Raw genomic sequence first — 24,679 nt, 5'->3', positions numbered from 1 at the left:
ACAAATGTGTTGGGAGTGGGAGAGACTTGCCAGAAGGGGCAGAACCAACCCTGGTGTTGTGAGTTGCATCCCATTCTATTGTGTGAGGGAGATAGCAGTTAGCATGGACTAGATGGTAAATGATCAGTAATAAAAAACATGATTCTGGCTAGTTGGACCGCATGCAACTCTGTTTAGGATCTTAACTATTCATAAAATTGCTAGATTTTTCACATATGTCTTGGAGGGCACTCGGTGTGAAACAATGTTCTGAACAGTCTGGTTGAGAGGACTGAGGTGTATTTGTATATGTTTTCTATGCTTGCTCTTTGGACTGCTCCATAAAACAGTTAAGATTATACCTACTTAGTAAACCTTTTAAGTTGGCTTGTGTAGGTAATTTATGATGGCTTAGTTCTCACAAAAAAGTATTTCCTAAAGTCCACATTAGACAGATCTCCAGGTACCGTCACATGCATAAAACAACCTAAACTACACATTAGGGAGACCTCCAGGTACCCTCAGTTGCATAGCACCGTACCAAATGAATTATTATTCAGTCCATTATTTTGAGATTCACAGGAGTGACCTTTCTGAGGCCAAGTTCTTATCTTCGACTTGCAGGTTCCTGCTAAGCTGACAAGTATGCCCTCTTCGACTGAGACAGAGGAAAAAAGCACTGGCGCTTTGGTAGATGGAACTGCAATTTTTGACCATCCCAGTGGTGAAGTATGTTTTAATATCTTTGGTGGGGGGTAGGGGGGGTGGCAGACACAGCTTTTTAGTTTTATATTTTGATTTGCAAGGTCTTTTTCTTAACAGTCCATGGTTACCTCTTTTTCCTAATGGCCTTTGTAATATTTGGTTTAAATTTGCCACTGTGTTTTTTAGTTTCTGTACAATGTGTGCATTATGTTTTTTTAAGGCTTCAGTTCATCTGACAAACATGGATTAACTAAGTTGTATTCATCCAGAGTTCGATATGAAATGTATGTGTTTTTTAGTTTCTGTACAATGTGTGCATTATTTCTTTTTTAAGGCTTCGGTTCATCTGACAAACCTGGATTAACTAAGTTGTATTCATCCAGAGTTCGATATGAAATGTAGTTTCTACTTTTTGGAATCTAATATAGTTTTCTTCTGGTTAGATATATAAAGCTTGGGGCTAAGGGGCTGCTGTCACACAAACCGTAACTGTGTTAATATGAATAGGAGTGCTTTTGATTCTTAGGTTTATTGTCTGAGATTTTGGTTATAGGATAGAGCCTTGAGCTTGACTTCGGGTACATAGTGGTTGGCAAAAGCTAACGTTTGGATGAAAACATCGCACAGAAAAAGAGTAAAATATTTTGTCCCAAAACGCTCATAAATAATTTCAGCAGCCTGATAGATCTGGCGTCTTTCGTCTACCACTTGCGTCCCCATAAAAAAACAGTAGCAGTAAAAGGATGTAAGAGCGTTTTCCCCTCTGCAGGTTTGCCGTTCCCCATTGATAATTTTTTTTCTGTTTGTCCCTTGCTAACTGGGTCCCATGGTGGTGGTGGTGGTGGTGCCCTTAGCCTGCTTGCATTATCTTTCACTTGCTAGAGTCTCTGGTTGAGTCAACAGATGTATTCATCATTGTTGTATAGTGCACAGCCAACAAAGGTATAAGGAGACATTAAGCCTTTGAAAAACAGAAATGGAGGGAATTATTTTCAAGGCAAACTGCATGCAAGTGATACTAGGAAATTGCAGACTCTGCAGGTTGTGAATGCAAGGGGCTGCATGGTGTTTTTGGGCAGTGAGTGCTCCTCATAATTCGGTAAGATAATTCCATTTTCACTTATCTTGACAGTGTAGCTGCTTTGTCGCAAACCTAATGTAATCCACAAAAAGAGATGGGTTTAAGCTCCACCCACACTTTCTTGAATGGAGCTTAATTAGGCAGAAGTTGTGTTCTTCCACTGGAAGTGCTTGTATTGAACATTTTGGCTTGTGGCAAAATGGATACTCAAATCAGGACTGAGTTGTTTATGGTGGCAAATGAGTGATCACGGCTTTAGCTCTGATATATTTATTATGAAATATCACAATATAAGTAATTGGCCTGACATATTGAGAAAAGCATATGTTAACATCATCCCCTTTCATTTCTTTTCTTTTGTTATTGAAATTTTTTTAAGAGAATATTACTGCTTCCCAGTCAGTGGTAATAGGCCGCTTGCTTGCTGCTCATTTCTTCTCGAATGCGCCATAGGCCATGTGGGTGCATTCTGAACCCAGCGACCATTATGGAATTCTGTTGCCCATAATGTATAATCGTTTTACCATTCCAAGATGACCAACACATTAGTTCTAAATGTGTTCGGCCATGATGGAATATTAAAATAACCATGTTTAGTACCACAGCGAGCTGTACACCCACTGTTATGTTCATTTTAGTTATTGCGAGCATATGGCAGCACCATATATTCTTTTAGTGTATCTTGCATATGTTGTTGAGTTTATGTATGTTTTATTGTGGCTGTGTCAATAGGGTAAATTCAAGAATGAGTCTGTGGATAGATGAATGGACGCAGAAGTGAAAAGATGAGTAGCAGAGTATATGTATAATGACTTATTGCCTGCCTAAACTTATCAATAAGACAAAATGCACGTGCATTCATAAGCCAGACTTATTGGTATTGCCAGTGCTTGTGTTACTGTAGGAAGTTGGCTCTGTATGTGCTATTTCAAAGTAAGGAATAGCATGCACAGAGTCCAAGGGTTCCCCTTAGAGGTAAAATAGTGGTAAAAAGAGATAATACTAATGCTCTATTTTGTGGTAGTGTGGTCGAGCAGTAGGCTTATCCAAGGAGTAGTGTTAAGCATTTGTTGTACATACACATAGACAATAAATGAGGTACACACACTCAGAGACAAATCCAGCCAATAGGTTTTGTTATAGAAAAATATATTTTCTTAGTTTATTTTAAGAACCACAGGTTCAAATTTAACATGTAATATCTTGTTTGAAAGGTATTGCAGGTAAGTACATTAGGAACTTTGAATCATTTCAATTGCATGTATACTTTTCAAGTTATTCACAAATAGCTATTTTAAAAGTGGACACTTAGTGCAATTTTCACAGTTCCTGGGGGAGGTAAGTTTACCAAGACTTGATTGCTTATTTAAGTATGTGACTATTGACAAATTCACAGGTTTGTGGATATTCACAAACCTTTTGCAAGCCCATTCCAATCTTGTATATGATGGAGATTTACTCCTGGGGGGTGTTTGTATAAGGAAGAGATGGCGCTCCAAGCAGTGAATTTATATCTCCAATTACCACATTAATTGTAAATGGTGCACTCTATGGGAATAACACCCTTCAACACTGTAAGGAAATGGCTCCCTGTTGCAGTTACCCCCCACTTTTTGCCTGATACTGACTTGACTGAGAAGTGTGCTGGGACCCTGCTAACAAGGCCCCAGCACCAGTGTTCTTTCACCTAAAATGCACCATTGTCTCACAATTGGCACAACCCTGGCACCCAGGTAAGTCCCTTGTAACTGGTACTCCCGGTACCAAGGGCCCTGATGCCAGGAAAGGTCTCTAAGGGCTGCAGCATGTCTTATGCCACCCTAGGGACCCCTCACTCAGCACAGACACACTGCTTGCCAGCTTGTGTGTGCTGGTGGGGAGAAAATGACTACCGTATTTATCGGCGTATAACACGCACCAGCGTATAACACGCACCTCATTTTAAGAGGACATTTCAGAAGAAAAAAAACGTAACATTATATCGGCGGATAACACGCACACATCATTTGCCCCCTATTTTCAGGGAGAAAAAGTGCGTGTTATACGCCGATAAATACGGTAAGTCGACATGGCACTCCCCTCAGGATGCCATGCCCACCTCACACTGCCTGTGGCATAGGTAAGTCACCCCTCTAGCAGGTCTTACAGCCCTAAGGCAGGGTGCACTATACCACAGGTGAGGGCATAGGTGCATGAGCACTATGCCCCTACAGTGTCTAAGCAAAACCTTAGACATTGTAAGTGCAGGGTCGCCATAAGAGTATATGGTCTGGGAGTCTGTCAAAAACGAATTCCACAGCTCCATAATGGCTACACTGAATACTGGGAAGTTTGGTATCAAACTTCTCAGAATAATAAACCCACACTGATGCCAGTGTTGGATTTATAAAAAAATGCACACAGAGGGCATCTTAGAGAGCCCCCTGTATTTTACCCAATTGTTCAGTGCAGGACTGACTGGTCTGTGCCAGCCTGCTGCTGAGAGACGAGTTTCTGACCCCATGTGGTGAGGGCCTTTGTGCTCTCTGAGGACAGAAACAAAAGACTGCTCTGGGTGGAGGTGCTTCACACCTCCCCCCTGCAGGAACTGTAACACCTAGCAGCGAGCCTCAAAGGCTCAGGCTTTGTGTTACAATGCCCCAGGGCACTCCAGCTAGTGGAGATGCCCGCCCCCTGGACACAGCCCCCACTTTTGGCGGCAAGTCCAGGAGAGATAATGAGAAAAACAAGGAGTCGTCACTGGCCAGTCAGGACAGCCCCTAAGGTGTCCTGAGCTGAGGCGACTCTGACTTTTAGAAATCCTGCATCTTGCAGATGGAGGATTCCCCCAATAGGATTAGGGATGTGCCCTCCTCCCCTCAGGGAGCAGGCACAAAGAGGGTGTACCCACCCTCAGGGCTAGTAGCCATTGGCTACTAACCCCCCAGACCTAAACACGCCCTTAAATTTAGTATTTAAGGGCTCCCCAGAACCTAGGAACTCAGATTCCTGCCACCTAAGAAGAAGAGGACTGCTGAGCTGAAAAACCCTGCAGAGAAGACGGAGACACCAACTGCTTTGGCCCCAGCTCTACCGGCCTGTCTCCCCCCCTTCTGAAGAAACTGCTCCAGCGACTCTTTCCCCAGGACCAGCGACCTCTGAATCCTCAGAGGGCTGCCCTGCTCTAGAAGGACCAAGAAACTCCCGAGAACAGCGGCCCTGTTCCCCAAAGACTGCAACTTTGTTTCCAAAGAAGCAACTTCAAGACAACTGCATTTCCCGCCAGAAGCGTGAGACTTGCAACTCTGCACCCGACGCCCCCGGCTCGACTTGTGGAGAACAAACACTTCAGGGAGGACTCCCCGGCGACTGCGAGACCATGAGTAGCCAGAGTTGCTCCCCCTGAGCCCGCACAGCGACGCCTGCAGAGGGAATCCCGGGTCCCCCCTCTGACCGCGACGGCCTGACTCCCAGATCCCGACGCCTGGAAAAGACCCTGCACCCGCAGCCCCCAGGACCTGAAAGATCTGAACTCCAGTGCAGGAGTGACCCCCAGGAGGCCCTCTCCCTTGCCCAGGTGGTGGCTACCCCGAGGAGCCCCCTCCCCCTTGCCTGCCTGCATCGCTGAAGAGACCCCTTGGTCTCCCATTGATCCCAATTGAAAACCCGACGTGTGTTTGCACTCTGCACCCGGCCGCCCCCGTGCTGCTGAGGGTGTAGAAGTGTGGCTCAATGGTTAGAGCGGCAGACCCTGATGCAGAGGTGTGGCCTGGGACCAGGGTTCAATTTCCGCCTCGGTGGGTCTTGGGCTCAATTTCCTCAGACCTGATAACTCTTGCGTCGGTGCCAATCTAATCATGGGGTCCCACTCTGTAACTCTGGGCAATAGCTTGCTTAATCTCCACAACGGCCCCAACAGCGCTAGGGATGCCTGGCTTCACCTTGGGGGTGCCCAGGAGTGGGCACTTCACAGGGAAAGCCAGGAAGGGTTCCACAGCGGTATGTGTAAAAGCGCCAAGATGCCCTCAGGGTAAAAGAGCGCTATTCAAGTACGAAGTTTACAGTTTACTTTCTGTGCTAACTTGTGTCCCCCCCGGTGCCCTACAAAACCCCCCTGGTCTGCCCTCCGAAGACGCGGGTACTTACCTGCTGGCAGACTGGAACCGGGGCACCCCCTTCTCCATTGAAGCCTATGTGTTTTGGGCACCACTTTGACCTCTGCACCTGACCGGCCCTGAGCTGCTGGTGTGGTAACTTTGGGGTTGCTCTGAACCCCCACCGGTGGGCTACCTTGGACCAAAACTTGAACCCCATAGGTGGTTTACTTACCTGCAAGAACTAACAATTACTTACCTCCCCTAGGAACTGTGAAAATTGCACTGTCTAGTTTTAAAATAGCTATATGTGTTTTATTTGAAAAGTATATATGCTATTGTGATTATTCAAAGTTCCTAAAGTACTTACCTGCAATACCTTTCATTCAAAGTATTACATGTAAAATTTGAACCTGTGGTTCTTAAATAAACTAAGAAAAGATTTTTCTATAACAAAACCTATTGGCTGGATTTGTCTCTGAGTGTGTGTTCCTCATTTATTGCCTGTGTGTGTACAACAAATGCTTAACACTACTCCTTTGATAAGCCTACTGCTCGACCACACTACCACAAAATAGAGCATTAGTATTATCTCTTTTTGCCACTATCTTACCTCTAAGGGGAACCCTTGGACTCTGTGCATACTATTCCTTACTTTGAAATAGTGTATACAGAGCCAACTTCCTACAAACACCCACTGATTGGCAAACCAATCAATTAATAATATACCACTCAGAGGCACTTGTTACTTATCATAAAACTCACAGTAGATACCTAGTTGGATATGTTATATAGCTAAATAAATAACCCCAAATATTTCATACGAACGGTGTCTCATCCTACGAGTACATTCGTGAAATGATCCAACATAGAAGAAGTGTGCTAAAGTCCTTGGTTTGATGCCATATTTAGCAAAATTTTAATGAGTTTGTCACCGTATTTCACAGTTTTTCTGCTTTGTATTCTCATCATATAGATACACTCAGGACTAGATCCAACAATACATTCAGTAGTTCGATTGTGTGCTCATTGGTTCCATGATGACCTCACAGCCAGCAGGTGTTTCGTCCAGCGACTTCCTCAGGGCTGAAATGTCATATAATATATATTATCATATAGGTAACCTATAATCATCATAACACCAAAAATATTGGTATGCCCTTTTCACTAAAAAGAGTAGGATGGATAGCCACAGAAGTGCTTTATAAAACCAGTGTTACAATATTCACCCGTATTATGTAATAGTTCCATATTATTAGTAGTTGTCCCCAATTGTAAACACAATGTGCCTATCAATGTATCACCGAAACTACGGAAGGCCCAAGTGAACCCTAACTTGCCATAACCTTGAATAAAAACCAAGTCATAAGAGACGCAATGTTAACTAACAGATAAAGAAGATATTAGTCCCAAAGAAAACCACACACTACACATACCAGATTGTGCTGGATATGAGACACGTGTTAAATACCTGGGAATCTGTATTGTGGAACAATTCACAGCGCTATATCTGAGATCAGTTAGTTTAGGCTATTGTTTTATTCCTCTCCTGACCAAGTGTATGCTAGATAATAAAGTAGAAAAATCGCAAAGATATTTTGCAGAAACAGTTGGAATATTGGATAGATTTAGTCAAAATACATCGTATGCCGTCTACAGTTTTCGCACGCCATAGAATAATAATATTCCCGGCATTATTAGGACTGTTGAGATTGTGTGCGTTACCCACCTGGACTTCTTGTTTAGCATCGGAAACGCCATATCGGCCAAAAAATTCTCCACTTCCGACCAGTCGCTAGTACGCCAACAGTACCACGACCGGAAGCGCCTTATTTACGTATTATGTAGAAGATAGAGGGCCCACTACCAAGGCCTCCTACATCATCATGGAAGGAGAAGGGCTAACTGTTAAGAATCCCACTTCCTAATTACGTGCTTACGTAAGACTTAGAAAGCAGAGTCCCGAGGCTACATTCAATGTCCACCGACATAGATGAGGGACTGACATTTCCATTGAAAATTCTTTTCCAATAATAGTAAAGCTTAGGAGTATTTTACATCACTGCAACTACTGAAATAAATTACTCTGAATTAATATATCCTCACCTGAATACACATGTCATATAATAGTGTTATGGTGAAAATACATGAATTTAATAAAAGTAACATGCAGGGAAAAGGGGAAAGAGATACCCTGATTATTTGATGATTATGTGCCTCATATGTGAATAAATATAAATGAGCTAATCCCCACTTTAAAAAAATGGACGGAGACAGTTTGGATTTTGCCACCAGTGAAGGGTCCTGGGGGCTGCAGGTGCAGTGCTTGGTCCAGGCATCGGGTTCTTTGTTCCAGGCAGTCACGGTCAGGGGGAGCCTCTGGATCCTCTCTGCATGCGTCACTGTGGGGGTACAGGGTGGCCGTCTCAGGTTACTCACGAGGTCGGAGTCGCTTGGGAGTCCTCCCTGCAGTGTTGGTTCTCTGGATCTCGAGTCGGGTGCAGAGTGTGAAGTCTCACGCTTCCGGTGGGAATAGAAAAAGTCTTTCAAAGTTGCAAAGTTGTTGCTGTTTTTGAACAGTGCCGCTGTTCATGGGAGTTTCTTGGTCCTTCGGGTCCAGGGCTGTCCTCTGAGGCGTCAGAGGTCGCTGGTCCCTGTCGGATGCGTTGCTGTGCCGGTTCTTTGAGTCTGGAGACGAGCCGGTAGGGCTGGGGCCAAGTCACTTGTCATCTCCGTTGTCTCTGCAGGGCTTTCAGGTCAGAAGTCCTTCTTCTTGTTGTAGGTTGCAGGAATATGATTTCTTGGGTTCTGAGGAGCCCCTAAATACTAGATTTAGGGGTGTGTTTAAGTCAGGAGGGCAGTAGCCAATGGCTACTGTCCTGGAGAGTGGCAACACCCTCTTTGTGCCTCCTCCCTCAGGGGAGGGGGGCACATCCCTAATCCTGTTGGAGAATCCTCCAATCTCAAGATGGAGGATTTCTAAATGCTGGGGTCACCTCGGCTCAGGGCACCTTAGGGGCTGTCCTGACTGGTGGGTGACTCCTCCTTGTTTTTCTAATTATCTCCTCCAGCCTTGCCGCCAAAAGTGGGGGCAGTGGCCGGAGGGGCGGACATCTCCAATAGCTGGGATGCCCTGCGGTGCTGTAACAAAAGGCATGGGCCTTTGAGGCTCACCGCCAGGTGTTACAGTTCCTGCAGGGGGAGGTGAGAAGCACCTCCACCCAGTACAGGCTTTGTTCCTGGGCACAGAGTGACAAAAGCACTCTCCCCATGTGGCCAGCAACATGTCTGGTGTGCGGCAGGCTGGCATAAACTCCCAGACCATATACTCTTTATGGCTACACTGCTCTTAAAATGTCTAAGGTTTTGCTTAGACACTGTAGGGCATAGTGCGCATGCACATATGCCCTCACCTGTGGTATAGTGCACCCTGTCTTAGGGCTGTAAGGCCTGCTAGAGGGGTGACTTACCTATGCCGCAGGCAGTGTGAGGTGGGCATGGCACTCTGAGGGGAGTGCTATGTCGACTTAGTAATTTTCTCCCCACCAGCACACACAAGCTGTGAGGCAGTGTGCATGTGCTGAGTGAGGGGTCCCCATGGTGGCATAAGACATGCTGCAGCCCATGGAGACCTTCCCTGGCATCAAGGCCACTGGTACCCGGGGTACCATCTATAAGGGACTTATCTGGGTGCCAGGGCTGTGCCAATTGTGGGAACAAAGGGACAGAACACTGGTGCTGGGGCCTGGTTAGCAGGATCCCCGCACACTTTCAATCATAACTGGCATCAACAAAAGGCAAAAAGTCAGGGGGTAACCATGCCAAGGAGGCATTTCTTTACAGGAATGTCAAACTTAAGGCTGTGTTAGGCTGAGAAATGCTTACTACCTCCTCTTTCAATATGCTGACTGGCATGAACTGCAGCAATACGTGATTCAAGAATCACATAAGTGAAATGGTCAATGAAGGATATAATGTGGGCTAGTAGTATGAATGATTTCTCTGAATTGGGCAGAAACCTCAGCACAGGGGATCAGGACTGAATTGGTCTAAGGCAGCACAATAGGCTAAGCTGACCTAGTGTCATACTAGAGTTACGTGGGCAAAATATGTGTTTATGATGATGGTGCTTTTTTATTTGGGAGACTAATCTGTGAAGCTTTGAGGAGCGTATTTGCCCAGCTTGTAACACCCCACTCCACCATTGTAAGGAAATGCCTCCTTGGCATGGTTGCCCCCTGACTTTTTGCCTTTGCTGATGCTATGTTTACAATTGAAAGTGTGCTGAGGCCTGCTAACCAGGCCCCAGCACCAGTGTTCTTTCCCTAACCTGTACTTTTGTATCCACAATTGGCAGACCCTGGCATCCAGATAAGTCCCTTGTAACTGGTACTTCTAGTACCAAGGGCCCTGATGCCAAGGAAGGTCTCTAAGGGCTGCAGCATGTCTTATGCCACCCTGGAGACCTCTCACTCAGCACAGACACACTGCTTGCCAGCTTGTGTGTGCTAGTGAGGACAAAACGAGTAAGTCGACATGGCACTCCCCTCAGGGTGCCATGCCAGCCTCTCACTGCCTATGCAGTATAGGTAAGACACCCCTCTAGCAGGCCTTACAGCCCTAAGGCAGGGTGCACTATACCATAGGTGAGGGTACCAGTGCATGAGCACTGTACCCCTACAGTGTCTAAGCAAAACCTTAGACATTGTAAGTGCAGGGTAGCCATCAGAGTATATGGTTTGGGAGTCTGTTTTACACGAACTCCACAGCACCATAATGGCTACACTGAAAACTGGGAAGTTTGGTATCAAACTTCTCAGCACAATAAATGCACACTGATGCCAGTGTACATTTTATTGCAAAATACACCCCAGAGGGCACCTTAGAGGTGCCCCCTGAAACTTAACCGACTATCTGTGTAGGCTGACTAGTTCCAGCAGCCTGCCACACTAGAGACATGTTGCTGGCCCCATGGGGAGAGTGCCTTTGTCACTCTGAGGCCAGTAACAAAGCCTGCACTGGGTGGAGATGCTAACACCTCCCCCAGGCTGGAGCTGTAACACCTGGCGGTGAGCCTCAAAGGCTCACCCCTTTGTCACAGCACCGCAGGACACTCCAGCTAGTGGAGTTGCCCGCCCCCTCCGGCCCGGCCCCCACTTTTGGCGGCAAGGCCGGAGAAAATAATGAGAATAACAAGGAGGAGTCACTGGCCAGTCAGGACAGCCCCTAAGGTGTCCTGAGCTGAGGTGACTCTAACTTTTAGAAATCCTCCATCTTGCAGATGGAGGATTCCCCCAATAGGGTTAGGATTGTGACCCCCTCCCCTTGGGAGGAGGCACAAAGAGGGTGTACCCACCCTCAGGGCTAGTAGCCATTGGCTACTAACCCCCCAGACCTAAACACGCCCTTAAATCTAGTATTTAAGGGCTACCCTGAACCCTAGAAAATTAGATTCCTGCAACAACAAGAAGAAGGACTGCCTAGCTGAAAACCCCTGCAGAGGAAGACCAGAAGACAACAACTGCCTTGGCTCCAGAAACTCACCGGCCTGTCTCCTGCCTTCCAAAGAACTCTGCTCCAGCGACGCCTTCCAAAGGGACCAGCGACCTCTGACTCCTCTGAGGACTGCCCTGCTTCGACGACGACAAGAAACTCCCGAGGACAGCGGACCTGCTCCAAAAAGACTGCAACTTTATCCAAAGAAGCAGCTTTAAAGAACCCTGCAATCTCCCCGCAAGAAGCGTGAGACTTGCAACAGTGTACCCGGCGACCCCGACTCGGCTGGTGGAGAACCAACACCTCAGGGAGGACCCCCGGACTACTCTACGACTGTGAGTACCAAAACCTGTCCCCCCTGAGCCCCCACAGCGCCGCCTGCAGAGGGAATCCCGAGGCTTCCCCTGACCGCGACTCTCTGAAACCTAAGTCCCGACGCCTGGAAAAGACCCTGCACCCGCAGCCCCCAGGACCTGAAGGACCGGACTTTCACTGCAGAAGTGACCCCCAGGAGTCCCTCTCCCTTGCCCAAGTGGAGGTTTCCCCGAGGAAGCCCCCCCTTGCCTGCCTGCAGCGCTGAAGAGATCCCTTGATCTCTCATTGACTTACATTGCGAACCCGACGCTTGTTCTAACACTGCACCCGGCCGCCCCCGCGCCGCTGAGGGTGAAATTTCTGTGTGGGCTTGTGTCCCCCCCGGTGCCCTACAAAACCCCCCTGGTCTGCCCTCCGAAGACGCGGGTACTTACCTGCAAGCAGACCGGAACCGGGGCACCCCCTTCTCTCCATTATAGCCTATGCGTTTTGGGCACCACTTTGAACTCTGCACCTGACCGGCCCTGAGCTGCTGGTGTGGTAACTTTGGGGTTGCTCTGAACCCCCAACGGTGGGCTACCTTGGACCAAGAACTGAACCCTGTAAGTGTCGTACTTACCTGGTAAAACTAACAAAAACTTACCTCCCCCAGGAACTGTGAAAATTGCACTGTGTCCACTTTTAAAGTAGCTATTTGTGAATAACTTGAAAAGTATACATGCAATTGAAATGATTCAAAGTTCCTAATGTACTTACCTGCAATACCTTTCAAACAAGATATTACATGTTAAATTTGAACCTGTGGTTCTTAAAATAAACTAAGAAAAGATATTTTTCTATAACAAAACCTATTGGCTGGATTTGTCTCTGAGTGTGTGTACCTCATTTATTGTCTATGTGTATGTACAACAAATGCTTAACACTACTCCTTGGATAAGCCTACTGCTCGACCACACTACCACAAAATAGAGCATTAGTATTATCTATTTTTACCACTATTTTACCTCTAAGGGGAACCCTTGGACTCTGTGCATGCTATTCCTTACTTTGAAATAGCACATACAGAGCCAACTTCCTACATTGGTGGATCAGCGGTGGGGTACAAGACTTTGCATTTGCTGGACTACTCAACCAATACCTGATCACACGACAAATTCCAAAATTGTCATTAGAAATTGTTTTTTGCAATTTGAAAATTTTTCTAAATTCTTAAAAGACCTGCTAGGGCCTTGTGTTAGATCCTGTTTAGCATTTCTTTTAGAGTTTAAAAGTTTGTAAAAGTTTGAATTAGATTCTAGAACCAGTTTTAGATTCTTAAAAAGTATTCCAACTTTTAGAAGCAAAATGTCTAGCACAGATGTGACTGTGGTGGAACTCGACACCACACCTTACCTCCATCTACAGATGAGAGAGCTAAGGTCACTCTGTAAACTAAAGAAAATAGCAATGGGCCCCAAACCTACCAAAGTACAGCTCCAGGAGCTGTTGGCAGAGTTTGAAAAGGCCAACCCCTCTGAGGATGGCAACTCAGAGGATGAAGATAGTGACTTGGAGGGAAATTCCCCCCCTCCAGTCCTACTTAGGGAGAGCAGGGCTTCTCAAGCCCTGACTCCACAAATAATAGTCAGAGATGCTGGTTCCCTCACAGGAGGGACCAACAACTCTGAAATCACTGAGGATAACTCCAGTGAAGAGGACATCCAGTTAGCCAGGATGGCCAAAAGATTGGCTTTGGAAAGACAGATCCTAGCCATAGAGAGGGAAAGACAAGAGATGGGCCTAGGACCCATCAATGGTGGCAGCAACATAAATAGGGTCAGAGATTCTCCTGACATGTTGAAAATCCCCAAAGGGATTGTAACTAAATATGAAGATGGTGATGACATCACCAAATGGTTCACAGCTTTTGAGAGGGCTTGTGTAACCAGAAAAGTGAACAAATCTCACTGGGGTGCTCTCCTTTGGGAAATGTTCACAGGAAAGTGTAGGGATAGACTCCTCACACTCTCTGGAAAAGATGCAGAATCTTATGACCTCATGAAGGGTACCCTGATTGAGGGCTTTGGATTCTCCACTGAGGAGTATAGGATTAGATTCAGGGGGGCTCAAAAATCCTCGAGCCAGACCTGGGTTGACTTTGTAGACTACTCAGTAAAAACACTAGATGGTTGGATTCAAGGCAGTGGTGTAAGTAATTATGATGGGCTGTACAATTTATTTGTGAATGAACACCTGTTAAGTAATTGTTTCAATGATAAACTGCATCAGCATCTGGTAGACCTAGGACCAATTTCTCCCCAAGAATTGGGAAAGAAGGCGGACCATTGGGTCGAGACAAGGGTGTCCAAAACTTCCACAGGGGGTGACCAAAAGAAAGGGGTCACAAAACCTCCCCAGGGGAAAGGTGGTGAGACAGCCAAAAATAAAAATAGTCAAGAGTCTTCTACAGGCCCCCAAAAACCTGCACAGGAGGGTGGGCCCAGAGCCTCTTCACAAAACAATCCTGGGTACAAGGGTAAAAACTTTGATCCCAAAAAGGCCTGGTGTCGTAGCTGTAATCAGCCTGGACACCAAACTGGAGACAAGGCCTGTCCCAAGAAAGGTTCCACTCCAAACTCCAATCCAGGTAACACTGGAATGGCTAGTCTCCATTTGGGATCAACAGTGTGCCCAGAGCAAATCAGGGTCCACACTGAAGCTACTCTAGTCTCTGAGGGTGGGGTGGATTTAGCCACACTAGCTGCCTGGCCTCCTAACATGCAAAAATACAGGCAGCAGCTCTTTATTAATGGGACAAGTGTAGCGGGCCTGAGGGATACAGGTGCCAGTGTCACCATGGTGACAGAGAAACTGGTTTCCCCTGGCCAAAACCTGACTGGAAAAACGTATACAGTCACCAACGCTGACAATCAGACTAAAGCACATCCCATGGCAATGGTAACTTTAGAATGGGGAGGGGTCAATGGCCTGAAACAGGTGGTGGTCTTATCAAACATCCCAGTAGACTGTCTGCTTGGAAATGACCTGGAGTCCTCAGCATGGGCTGAGGTAGAACTAAAAACCCATGCAGCCATGCTGGGTATCCCTGAACTGGTGTGTGTAAAAACAAGAGCACAATGCAAGGCACAGGGTGAAAAAGTAGAGCTGGAGTCTGGAAAAATGGCCCAGCCTACCAAGAGAAAAGGAAAGTCAGTTGGGAAACCAACTGCAACACAGTCAGAAAAAGAGAACCTCTCTTCTCAGGAAGAAGTTCTGCCCTCTGAGGGAACTGAGCCTTTGGAGCTTGAACCTTATCAGGTTGAGCTCTTAGGCCCAGGGGACCCTCAAGGGAGGAGCTGTGTAAGGGACAAGAAACCTGTCCCTCTCTTGAAGGCCTTAGGCAGCAAGCTGCTGAAGAGTCCAAGGGCAAGAAAAATGGAACACATAGGGTCTATTGGGAAGATGGACTCCTGTACACTGAGGCCAGAGACCCCAAACCTGGTGCCACTAGGAGAGTGGTAGTGCCTCAGTCGTTCAGAGAGTTTATTCTGACCTTAGCCCATGATATTCCCCTTGCTGGGCATTTGGGACAAACCAAGACGTGGGAGAGGTTAGTCAACCACTTCTACTGGCCCAATATGTCCCAGAAGGTTAAGGAGTTTTGCCTCTCCTGCCCCACCTGTCAATCCAGTGGTAAGACAGGTGGGCACCCAAAGGCCCCCCTCATTCCACTTCCAGTGGTGGGGGTCCCCTTTGAAAGAGTGGGTGTGGACATAGTTGGTCCACTGGAACCTCCCACAGCCTCAGGAAATATGTACATCCTAGTAGTAGTGGATCATGCTACTAGGTATCCTGAAGCTATTCCCCTTAGGTCGACTACTGCCCCTGCAGTAGCCAAGGCCCTCATTGGTATCTTTACCAGAGTGGGTTTCCCTAAGGAGGTGGTGTCTGACAGAGGTACCAACTTCATGTCAGCATACCTAAAACACATGTGGAATGAGTGTGGAGTGACTTACAAATTCACTACACCATACCATCCACAAACTAATGGCTTAGTTGAGAGATTCAACAAGACATTAAAAGGCATGATCATGGGGCTCCCAGAAAAACTCAAAAGGAGATGGGATGTCCTCTTGCCATGTCTGCTTTTCGCTTACAGAGAGGAGGTGCCACAGAAGGGAGTAGGATTCTCACCCTTTGAACTTCTGTTTGGTCACCCTGTAAGGGGACCACTTGCTCTTGTTAAAGAAGGCTGGGAGAGACCTCTTCATGAGCCTAAACAAGACATAGTGGACTATGTACTTGGCCTTCGCTCTAGAATGGCAGAGTACATGGAAAAGGCAACCAAAAACCTTGAGGCCAGCCAACAGCTCCAGAAGTTTTGGTATGACCAAAAGGCTGCAATGGTTGAGTTCCAACCAGGGCAGAAAGTCTGGGTTCTGGAGCCTGTGGCTCCCAGGGCACTCCAGGACAAATGGAGTGGCCCTTACCCAGTACTAGAAAGGAAGAGTCAGGTCACCTACCTGGTGGACCTGGGCACAAGCAGGAGCCCCAAGAGGGTGATCCATGTGAACCGCCTTAAGCTCTTCCATGACAGGGCTGATGTAAATCTGTTGATGGTAACAGATGAGGATCAGGAGGCAGAGAGTGAACCTCTCCCTGATCTTCTGTCATCAGACCCAAAAGATGGCTCAGTAGATGGAGTGATCTACTCAGACACCCTCTCTGGCCAACAGCAAGCTGATTGTAGGAGAGTCCTACAACAGTTTCCTGAACTCTTCTCCTTAACCCCTGCTCAGACACACCTGTGTACCCATGATGTGGACACAGGAGACAGCATGCCTGTCAAAAACAAAAATTTTAGACAGTCTGACCATGTTAAGGAAAGCATCAAGGTGGAAGTCCACAAGATGCTGGAATTGGGAGTAATTGAGCGCTCTGACAGCCCCTGGGCTAGCCCAGTGGTCTTAGTCCCCAAACCTCACACCAAAGATGGAAAGAAAGAGATGAGGTTTTGTGTGGACTACAGAGGGCTCAACTCTGTCACCAAGACATATGCTCATCCAATTCCTAGAGCTGATGAGCTCATAGACAAATTAGGTGCTGCCAAATTCTTAAGTACCTTTGACTTGACAGCAGGGTACTGGCAAATAAAAATGGCACCTGGAGCAAAAGAGAAAACAGCATTCTCCACACCTGATGGGCATTATCAGTTTACTGTTATGCCCTTTGGTTTAAAGAATGCCCCTGCCACCTTCCAAAGGTTGGTGAATCAAGTCCTTGCTGGTTTGGAGTCCTTTAGCACAGCTTATCTTGATGATATTGCTGTCTTTAGCTCCACCTGGCAGGATCACCTGGTCCACCTGAAGAAGGTTTTGAAGGCTCTGCAATCTGCAGGCCTCTCTATCAAGGCATCCAAATGCCAGATAGGGCAGGGAACTGTGGTTTACTTGGGCCACCTTGTAGGTGGAGGCCAAGTTCAGCCACTCCAACCCAAGATCCAGACTATTCTGGACTGGGTAGCTCCAAAAACCCAGACTCAAGTCAGGGCATTCCTTGGCTTGACTGGGTATTACAGGAGGTTTGTGAAGGGATATGGATCCATTGTGACAGCCCTCACTGAGCTCACCTCCAAGAAAATGCCCAAGAAAGTGAACTGGACTGTGGAATGCCAACAGGCCTTTGACACCCTGAAACAAGCCATGTGCTCAGCACCAGTTCTAAAAGCTCCAGATTATTCTAAGCAGTTCATTGTGCAGACAGATGCCTCTGAACATGGGATAGGGGCAGTTTTGTCCCAAACAAATGATGATGGCCTTGACCAGCCTGTTGCTTTCATTAGCAGGAGGTTACTCCCCAGGGAGCAGCGTTGGAGTGCCATTGAGAGGGAGGCCTTTGCTGTGGTTTGGTCCCTGAAGAAGCTGAGACCATACCTCTTTGGGACTCCCTTCCTAGTTCAAACTGACCACAGACCTCTCAAATGGCTGATGCAAATGAAAGGTGAAAATCCTAAACTGTTGAGGTGGTCCATCTCCCTACAGGGAATGGACTTTATAGTGGAACGCAGACCTGGGACTGCCCATGCCAATGCAGATGGCCTTTCCAGGTTCTTCCACTTAGAAAATGAAGACTCTCTTGGGAAAGGTTAGTCTCATCCTCTTTCGTTTGGGGGGGGGTTGTGTAAGGAAATGCCTCCTTGGCATGGTTGCCCCCTGACTTTTTGCCTTTGCTGATGCTATGTTTACAATTGAACGTGTGCTGAGGCCTGCTAACCAGGCCCCAGCACCAGTGTTCTTTCCCTAACCTGTACTTTTGTTTCCACAATTGGCAGACCCTGGCATCCAGATAAGTCCCTTGTAACTGGTTCTTCTAGTACCAAGGGCCCTGATGCCAAGGAAGGTCTCTAAGGGCTGCAGCATGTCTTATGCCACCCTGGAGACCTCTCACTCAGCACAGACACACTGCTTGCCAGCTTGTGTGTGCTAGTGAGGACAAAACGAGTAAGTCGACATGGCACTCCCCTCAGGGTGCCATGCCAGCCTCTCACTGCCTATGCAGTATAGGTAAGACACCCCTCTAGCAGGCCTTACAGCCCTAAGGCAGGGTGCACTATACCATAGGTGAGGGTACCAGTGCATGAGCACTGTACCCCTACAGTGTCTAAGCAAAACCTTAGACATTGTAAGTGCAGGGTAGCCATCAGAGTATATGGTCTGGGAGTCTGTTTTACACGAACTCCACAGCACCATAATGGCTACACTGAAAACTGGGAAGTTTGGTATCAAACTTCTCAGCACAATAAATGCACACTGATGCCAGTGTACATTTTATTGCAAAATACACCCCAGAGGGCACCTTAGAGGTGCCCCCTGAAACTTAACCGACTATCTGTGTAGGCTGACTAGTTCCAGCAGCCTGCCACACTAGAGACATGTTGCTGGCCCCATGGGGAGAGTGCCTTTGTCACTCTGAGGCCAGTAACAAAGCCTGCACTGGGTGGAGATGCTAACACCTCCCCCAGGCAGGAGCTGTAACACCTGGCGGTGAGCCTCAAAGGCTCACCCCTTTGTCACAGCACCGCAGGACACTCCAGCTAGTGGAGTTGCCCGCCCCCTCCGGCCCGGCCCCCACTTTTGGCGGCAAGGCCGGAGAAAATAATGAGAATAACAAGGAGGAGTCACTGGCCAGTCAGGACAGCCCCTAAGGTGTCCTGAGCTGAGGTGACTCTAACTTTTTTGACTTTTAGAAATCCTCCATCTTGCAGATGGAGGATTCCCCCAATAGGGTTAGGATTGTGACCCCCTCCCCTTGGGAGGAGGCACAAAGAGGGTGTACCCACCCTCAGGGCTAGTAGCCATTGGCTACTAACCCCCCAGACCTAAACACACCCTTAAATCTAGTATTTAAGGGCTACACTGAACCCTAGAAAATTAGATTCCTGCAACAACAAGAAGAAGGACTGCCTAGCTGAAAACCCCTGCAGAGGAAGACCAGAAGACAACAACTGCCTTGGCTCCAGAAACTCACCGGCCTGTCTCCTGCCTTCCAAAGAACTCTGCTCCAGCGACGCCTTCCAAAGGGACCAGCGACCTCTGACTCCTCTGAGGACTGCCCTGCTTCGACGACGACAAGAAACTCCCGAGGACAGCGGACCTGCTCCAAAAAGACTGCAACTTTATCCAAAGAAGCAGCTTTAAAGAACCCTGCAATCTCCCCGCAAGAAGCGTGAGACTTGCAACACTGCACCCGGCGACCCCGACTCGGCTGGTGGAGAACCAACACCTCAGGGAGGACCCCCGGACTACTCTACGACTGTGAGTACCAAAACCTGTCCCCCCTGAGCCCCCACAGCGCCGCCTGCAGAGGGAATCCCGAGGCTTCCCCTGACCGCGACTCTCTGAAACCTAAGTCCCGACGCCTGGAAAAGACCCTGCACCCGCAGCCCCCAGGACCTGAAGGACCGGACTTTCACTGCAGAAGTGACCCCCAGGAGTCCCTCTCCCTTGCCCAAGTGGAGGTTTCCCCGAGGAAGCCCCCCCTTGCCTGCCTGCAGCGCTGAAGAGATCCCTTGATCTCTCATTGACTTACATTGCGAACCCGACGCTTGTTCTAACACTGCACCCGGCTGCCCCCGCTGAGGGTGAAATTTCTGTGTGGGCTTGTGTCCCCCCCGGTGCCCTACAAAACCCCCCTGGTCTGCCCTCCGAAGACGCGGGTACTTACCTGCAAGCAGACCGGAACCGGGGCACCCCTTTCTCTCCATTATAGCCTATGCGTTTTGGGCACCACTTTGAACTCTGCACCTGACCGGCCCTGAGCTGCTGGTGTGGTAACTTTGGGGTTGCTCTGAACCCCCAACGGTGGGCTACCTTGGACCAAGAACTGAACCCTGTAAGTGTCGTACTTACCTGGTAAAACTAACAAAAACTTACCTCCCCCAGGAACTGTGAAAATTGCACTGTGTCCACTTTTAAAGTAGCTATTTGTGAATAACTTGAAAAGTATACATGCAATTGAAATGATTCAAAGTTCCTAATGTACTTACCTGCAATACCTTTCAAACAAGATATTACATGTTAAATTTGAACCTGTGGTTCTTAAAATAAACTAAGAAAATATATTTTTCTATAACAAAACCTATTGGCTGGATTTGTCTCTGAGTGTGTGTACCTCATTTATTGTCTATGTGTATGTACAACAAATGCTTAACACTACTCCTTGGATAAGCCTACTGCTCGACCACACTACCACAAAATAGAGCATTAGTATTATCTATTTTTACCACTATTTTACCTCTAAAGGGAACCCTTGGACTCTGTGCATGCTATTCCTTACTTTGAAATAGCACATACAGAGCCAACTTCCTACAACCATTCTTTATTTTATCTAAGAATGTATGCCAAAGAGGAACAGGCAGTCTTAAATTAACAGAAAAACTGCATACACACGATTTAAACGGTCATGTTAGTGGTTATGAGGAGAGTTAAAAACAAATCCCTCCCTTCTTCCCCCTCCAACCCTGCTCTGTGTAGTCCAGTCTTGAGGCCATGAAAGCCCATTTGCCCAGTGCTTAAACATAAGGAGTAGAGGTTGGCTTTGAGCAGGGCACTAGTGTACATCAAATTCCATAGAAAGAACCAGCTCATGAAGCTCTGATCCATTTAAGCTGTTCGCTGACTTTTGATTTAGTGTCTTTTTATTTAGTTATCTTTGCTATGTTGAAAGAAGACTGAATTTTCAAAGTTAACCAAATAAAGGATTAATTGAAAACTCGACCCATAGTAGGGGTAATTTACGCACAACGTTGAAACACCTTGACAGGATAACAGGAGGAGTATACTTCGTGTGATATGTTGAAAGTGCTATTGTCGCCTATTAAATCAAGGGTCCTCCCACTGTTATCCAAGAACATGACCTTGCATGGCAGGGCAGAGATGGACAGTTGGGGAATATTTTGTAAACCGTATCACCCCCCCCCCCCCCATCCCAAAATGCATTTGTCAAACTGTAGTGACCTCCGTGACCAAGCAAGTTTTTCTTCAATTTAATGATGTTTTATTTTATGACATTCGGTATGCCATTTTTAAAATAACTATTTCAGCATCCCCACAACATACCAGGGCAGTTAAGATCTTGAACTTATGATGCTTGAGAAAATGACTAGAGTGGGGTAGGGTGGGAAGGGGGGGAGAGCGAGTGCAGCAGACTTTGTTGCAGCCAGGAGGACCGACCCGTGGCACTTGCGCCCGGAGGTGCCTTTATTCCAGACGGGCCACCTGCTGCGGGGCACACTTGAGAAAAGTACTGGGGGGGAGGTGATGGGGGGGTGATGAAGCTTGACTTCAGGGCCTGGATACAGGGTCCAAACTTAGTTGCGGCCAGGAGGCCCGGCCTGCGCCCCTCGTCACATGCGCCTGGAAGTGCTTTTATTCTCCAACTATGCAAGATGTGTGCGTGCCCTGCCCAAGACAGGGCCTGTCTTAACCCATCATCGACTGGAGGAGACTGGGCTGGGCCCGACTGTTTTTGTCTTCTGCAGTCAAGCAGCTTGTGGCGAGTTTGCCTTTCTTTCTGTAGACGTTACCCCCTGTGTAACTGTTTGAATTTCTGACCTTTGTGTTTGACTCATGTGCAATCTACCATGGGTAAACGCAAACTGCAGGAAAATAAGGGGTCACACATAAAGACTCATCAAGGGCCTACAATTGACTCCTTTTTACATGGACCATGAGGGTGATCGCTAAAGAAATTGATTTAGCAGAGAGACGGTTGTCGATGAACCCTGGGGAGGGACTTAGTGGTGCTCTTTAAAAGAAAGTTTTTTCTTTATTGGATCTTCATCCTTTATTGCTTCCCGATAATCAGACCCCAGGGGCCCATATTGACCTCACAGGCCCACTTATTCCCCCAAGGGTGGTGATAACTGGGGGTGACCTTTCTGCAGAAAAGCCAGCTCAGGATTCCCAATTAACTAGTGACTATGCACAGGTGGCCAAAAAAAGCATCAGTCAAAACTTACAATGAATAGTGACACTTTGGGAGGCAGGGTGGGGGACAGGGGTGTTAAGTCTATCCAGGAAGTGACCTCCTTGGACTGGGACTGTATTTTAGATAAATGTAAGCTTGTGATTGAGCAATGTGCGGCCCCTTTGATTGAGAGGCTGCACAGTGTGGGGTTGACTGTTCTTGCCCTGGGTAAACCAGCCTCCACAGTTACTGCTCCTAGTAATCCCACTTCGGTTGGTATGGTGAGTGAGGAGTCTTGTGCACCGGGGGAGGTCCTGAGAGATTCTAATGCCAGAAGAGTGGGTTCCTCTGATCTAAGCAACTTGTCTTCTACTCTGTCCTGTCAGCCCTGTGCGCCTTTATCGCTGTCTGGTAAAGCTAGGTGTGTCCAGACTCATGTTGAACATGGGCCAATGGAACAGAATAAGCCAGCTGACTGTAGGGCCCTGAGGGGGTTGGGTGAGGGAGCCCCCTATTTGCCAGCCTAAAACAATTTCCTCTTTGAACTTGCCATCCCAGTGCTGTTCGTATGTAGCATTTTTAGTAGGGGTCCTCCATCTTTAGGCATGTCGGGTTGAGGCCACCGGAGATCTTCAGAACACAGTCTGCCACTAGCTGAGTCAAAATACTAATTTCAACCCTAGGGAATCAAGCAATATTTTATTCATGAGAAGAGAGGATTGGGTGGTTTCAACAAATGAGCAATTGAGGGTGATTGTGTGATGATAAATTGCAGATCGTCTCATTTGGCAACGAGGTTGCTTTTTTACAGCTATGCAAACATTCAGCTGAGGTATAGGCATTAGGATCCTGCCGCTGGGTTTCTTTCACAACCTAATGTGGGCCCTATCTGTCCTCCAAAGAGTGCAGGAGGGGGTTGTTCGTCCCAACAGGCAATAGATTCTCTCCTTTAACTGAATTTAATGATAATGACTGGCAGTCCAGATTTGTGCCCACTGGGGTTTCTATTGGAGGTAAAAAAGAAATGATGATTGCCTAATGGCAGGAACTTAGTTTTCTTTCCTGGAACAGTGCAAGCCTTAGGGATAAGATCCTCGATCCTCAAATGGTGACGTTTATTTCTCAGTTTAACGTCATAATACTCCAGGAAACGTGGGTGCAGGAGCTTTTTTTCTGTGGCGGGATATAAGACTTATGATTTTCCAGTGACCCCTTCTCTAGGCCATAGAGCTAGGAGAGGCTTGGCCATCTTGCTCCGAATCTTTGCACAGCTACGAGTTATACAGGTCCATCAGATTTATGAGTTGTTTTTTCTTCAGATTTTAATTTTTTCTTACTGAACTCAGTGTTTGATTCAGGGTGTCAGATTGAGACCCTATTTCAAGCATTATCAGTTTTGGAAAAAAGGGCCGCCTCCAAGTTGGGCTGCGTTAACATCTTCCTTGCGGGGGTTTTTAATGCTAAATTGGGAATGGCTCCCTGTACTGTAGCCCCTTTTGTGCTGGGAGATGGCTTTGAGTGTTGAACCGCCTGACCTCAGAGGAAGGCAGATGATAAAAGAACTCGTATGGGCGGACCTATATTATATGATGGAACTGGTGGGCAGTCCTGGCTAAAATAAACCTACATTGTTTTGTGGGGAAAGGGGACCACCAACGATACCATTTTCACTTCCAATAGGTTTGGAGATTTCTTTATTAATGGGCATGTCCACGATTCACTTCAGAGTGACCACAATGCCCTTGAAGTTAGGATGTTAATGTCAGTTCCCGGCCCTCCGACTGTGGCCTCAGGAGTGGTTGGGTTGACCCTAAGGGACCAAGGCAGGAGACTGAGTTGGCGCAGAATCTCGATTCCTATTTTGTTGGTAATCTTAGTTGGGACTAACATGAATATGCCTTTAAGTTCTCTCATCGTATGAGGCTTCCCTGGCTACAGTATTAGTAGATTTCCAGACATTGAAGAGTACTGTTAGATCCATTATGCTGGATTTATCTGGACCTTTAGGGGTTCCTAAGGTGGGGTGGATCGATTAAAAACTATAGAGTAGCTAGCAAGCGTCTGCATGAAGCCCTTAAGGTTAAGCCGAAAGACCAGCAGCTTATTAGATCAGCTAGGGCACTCTATGAAAAAGCAGTCACAAATAGAAAATTGCCTTAAGAAAGAAAGGTGGGAGCAGCTATTGGGTACGTGCAAGCTGTGGGATATGAGAGGCTTGTGGAAAATAGTACACAGTTGCCTCCCCCGAGGATGTAGGGTCTAATATCCCTGCCCAAAAATGGGTTGCTCACTTTGAGAGGGTATACTCCTTGGATAATGTGGTACAATCGACTGAGGGGGAAGGCTTAGTTCCTTTCCCCTTGGGATTACAATTTGATTTGGAGGGGGTACGGCAGGCCGTAATGGCTAGCCCTTTAAACAAGGTTCCAGGTCCAGACTGTGTTCCTGTGGACTTGTATAAGGATAATATTAGTCTGTGGGCACCATTATTGACAAATGTGCTGAATGCTGCCACACCAACCGGTATTCCCAAATCCTGGAAGTCTGCAGTAGTTCCAGTTTTTAAAAAGGGGTGTAGGCCAGA

The 24,679-nt window shown here is 47.2% G+C and overlaps 1 protein-coding gene across 6 annotated transcripts in view; it reads left to right on the top strand.

Moving 5' to 3' along the window:
* The window catches only part of PSIP1 (PC4 and SRSF1 interacting protein 1), a 524,703-nt gene that overhangs the window by 178,892 nt on the left and 321,132 nt on the right, over nucleotides 1-24,679 (top strand). For all 6 annotated transcript variants that reach the window (XM_069240070.1, XM_069240030.1, XM_069240049.1 and 3 more), the window contains one exon: nucleotides 604-708. In XM_069240070.1, the coding sequence (XP_069096171.1) occupies nucleotides 604-708 (105 nt within the window). The remainder of the gene's footprint in view (nucleotides 1-603; nucleotides 709-24,679) is intronic.

This window comes from Pleurodeles waltl, chromosome 1_2 (assembly GCF_031143425.1).
Source record: "Pleurodeles waltl isolate 20211129_DDA chromosome 1_2, aPleWal1.hap1.20221129, whole genome shotgun sequence".
Lineage (NCBI taxonomy): Eukaryota > Metazoa > Chordata > Amphibia > Caudata > Salamandridae > Pleurodeles > Pleurodeles waltl.
The sequence above is the reverse complement of the archived record's forward strand: the minus strand, read 5'-3'. Positions and strand labels throughout refer to the sequence as shown.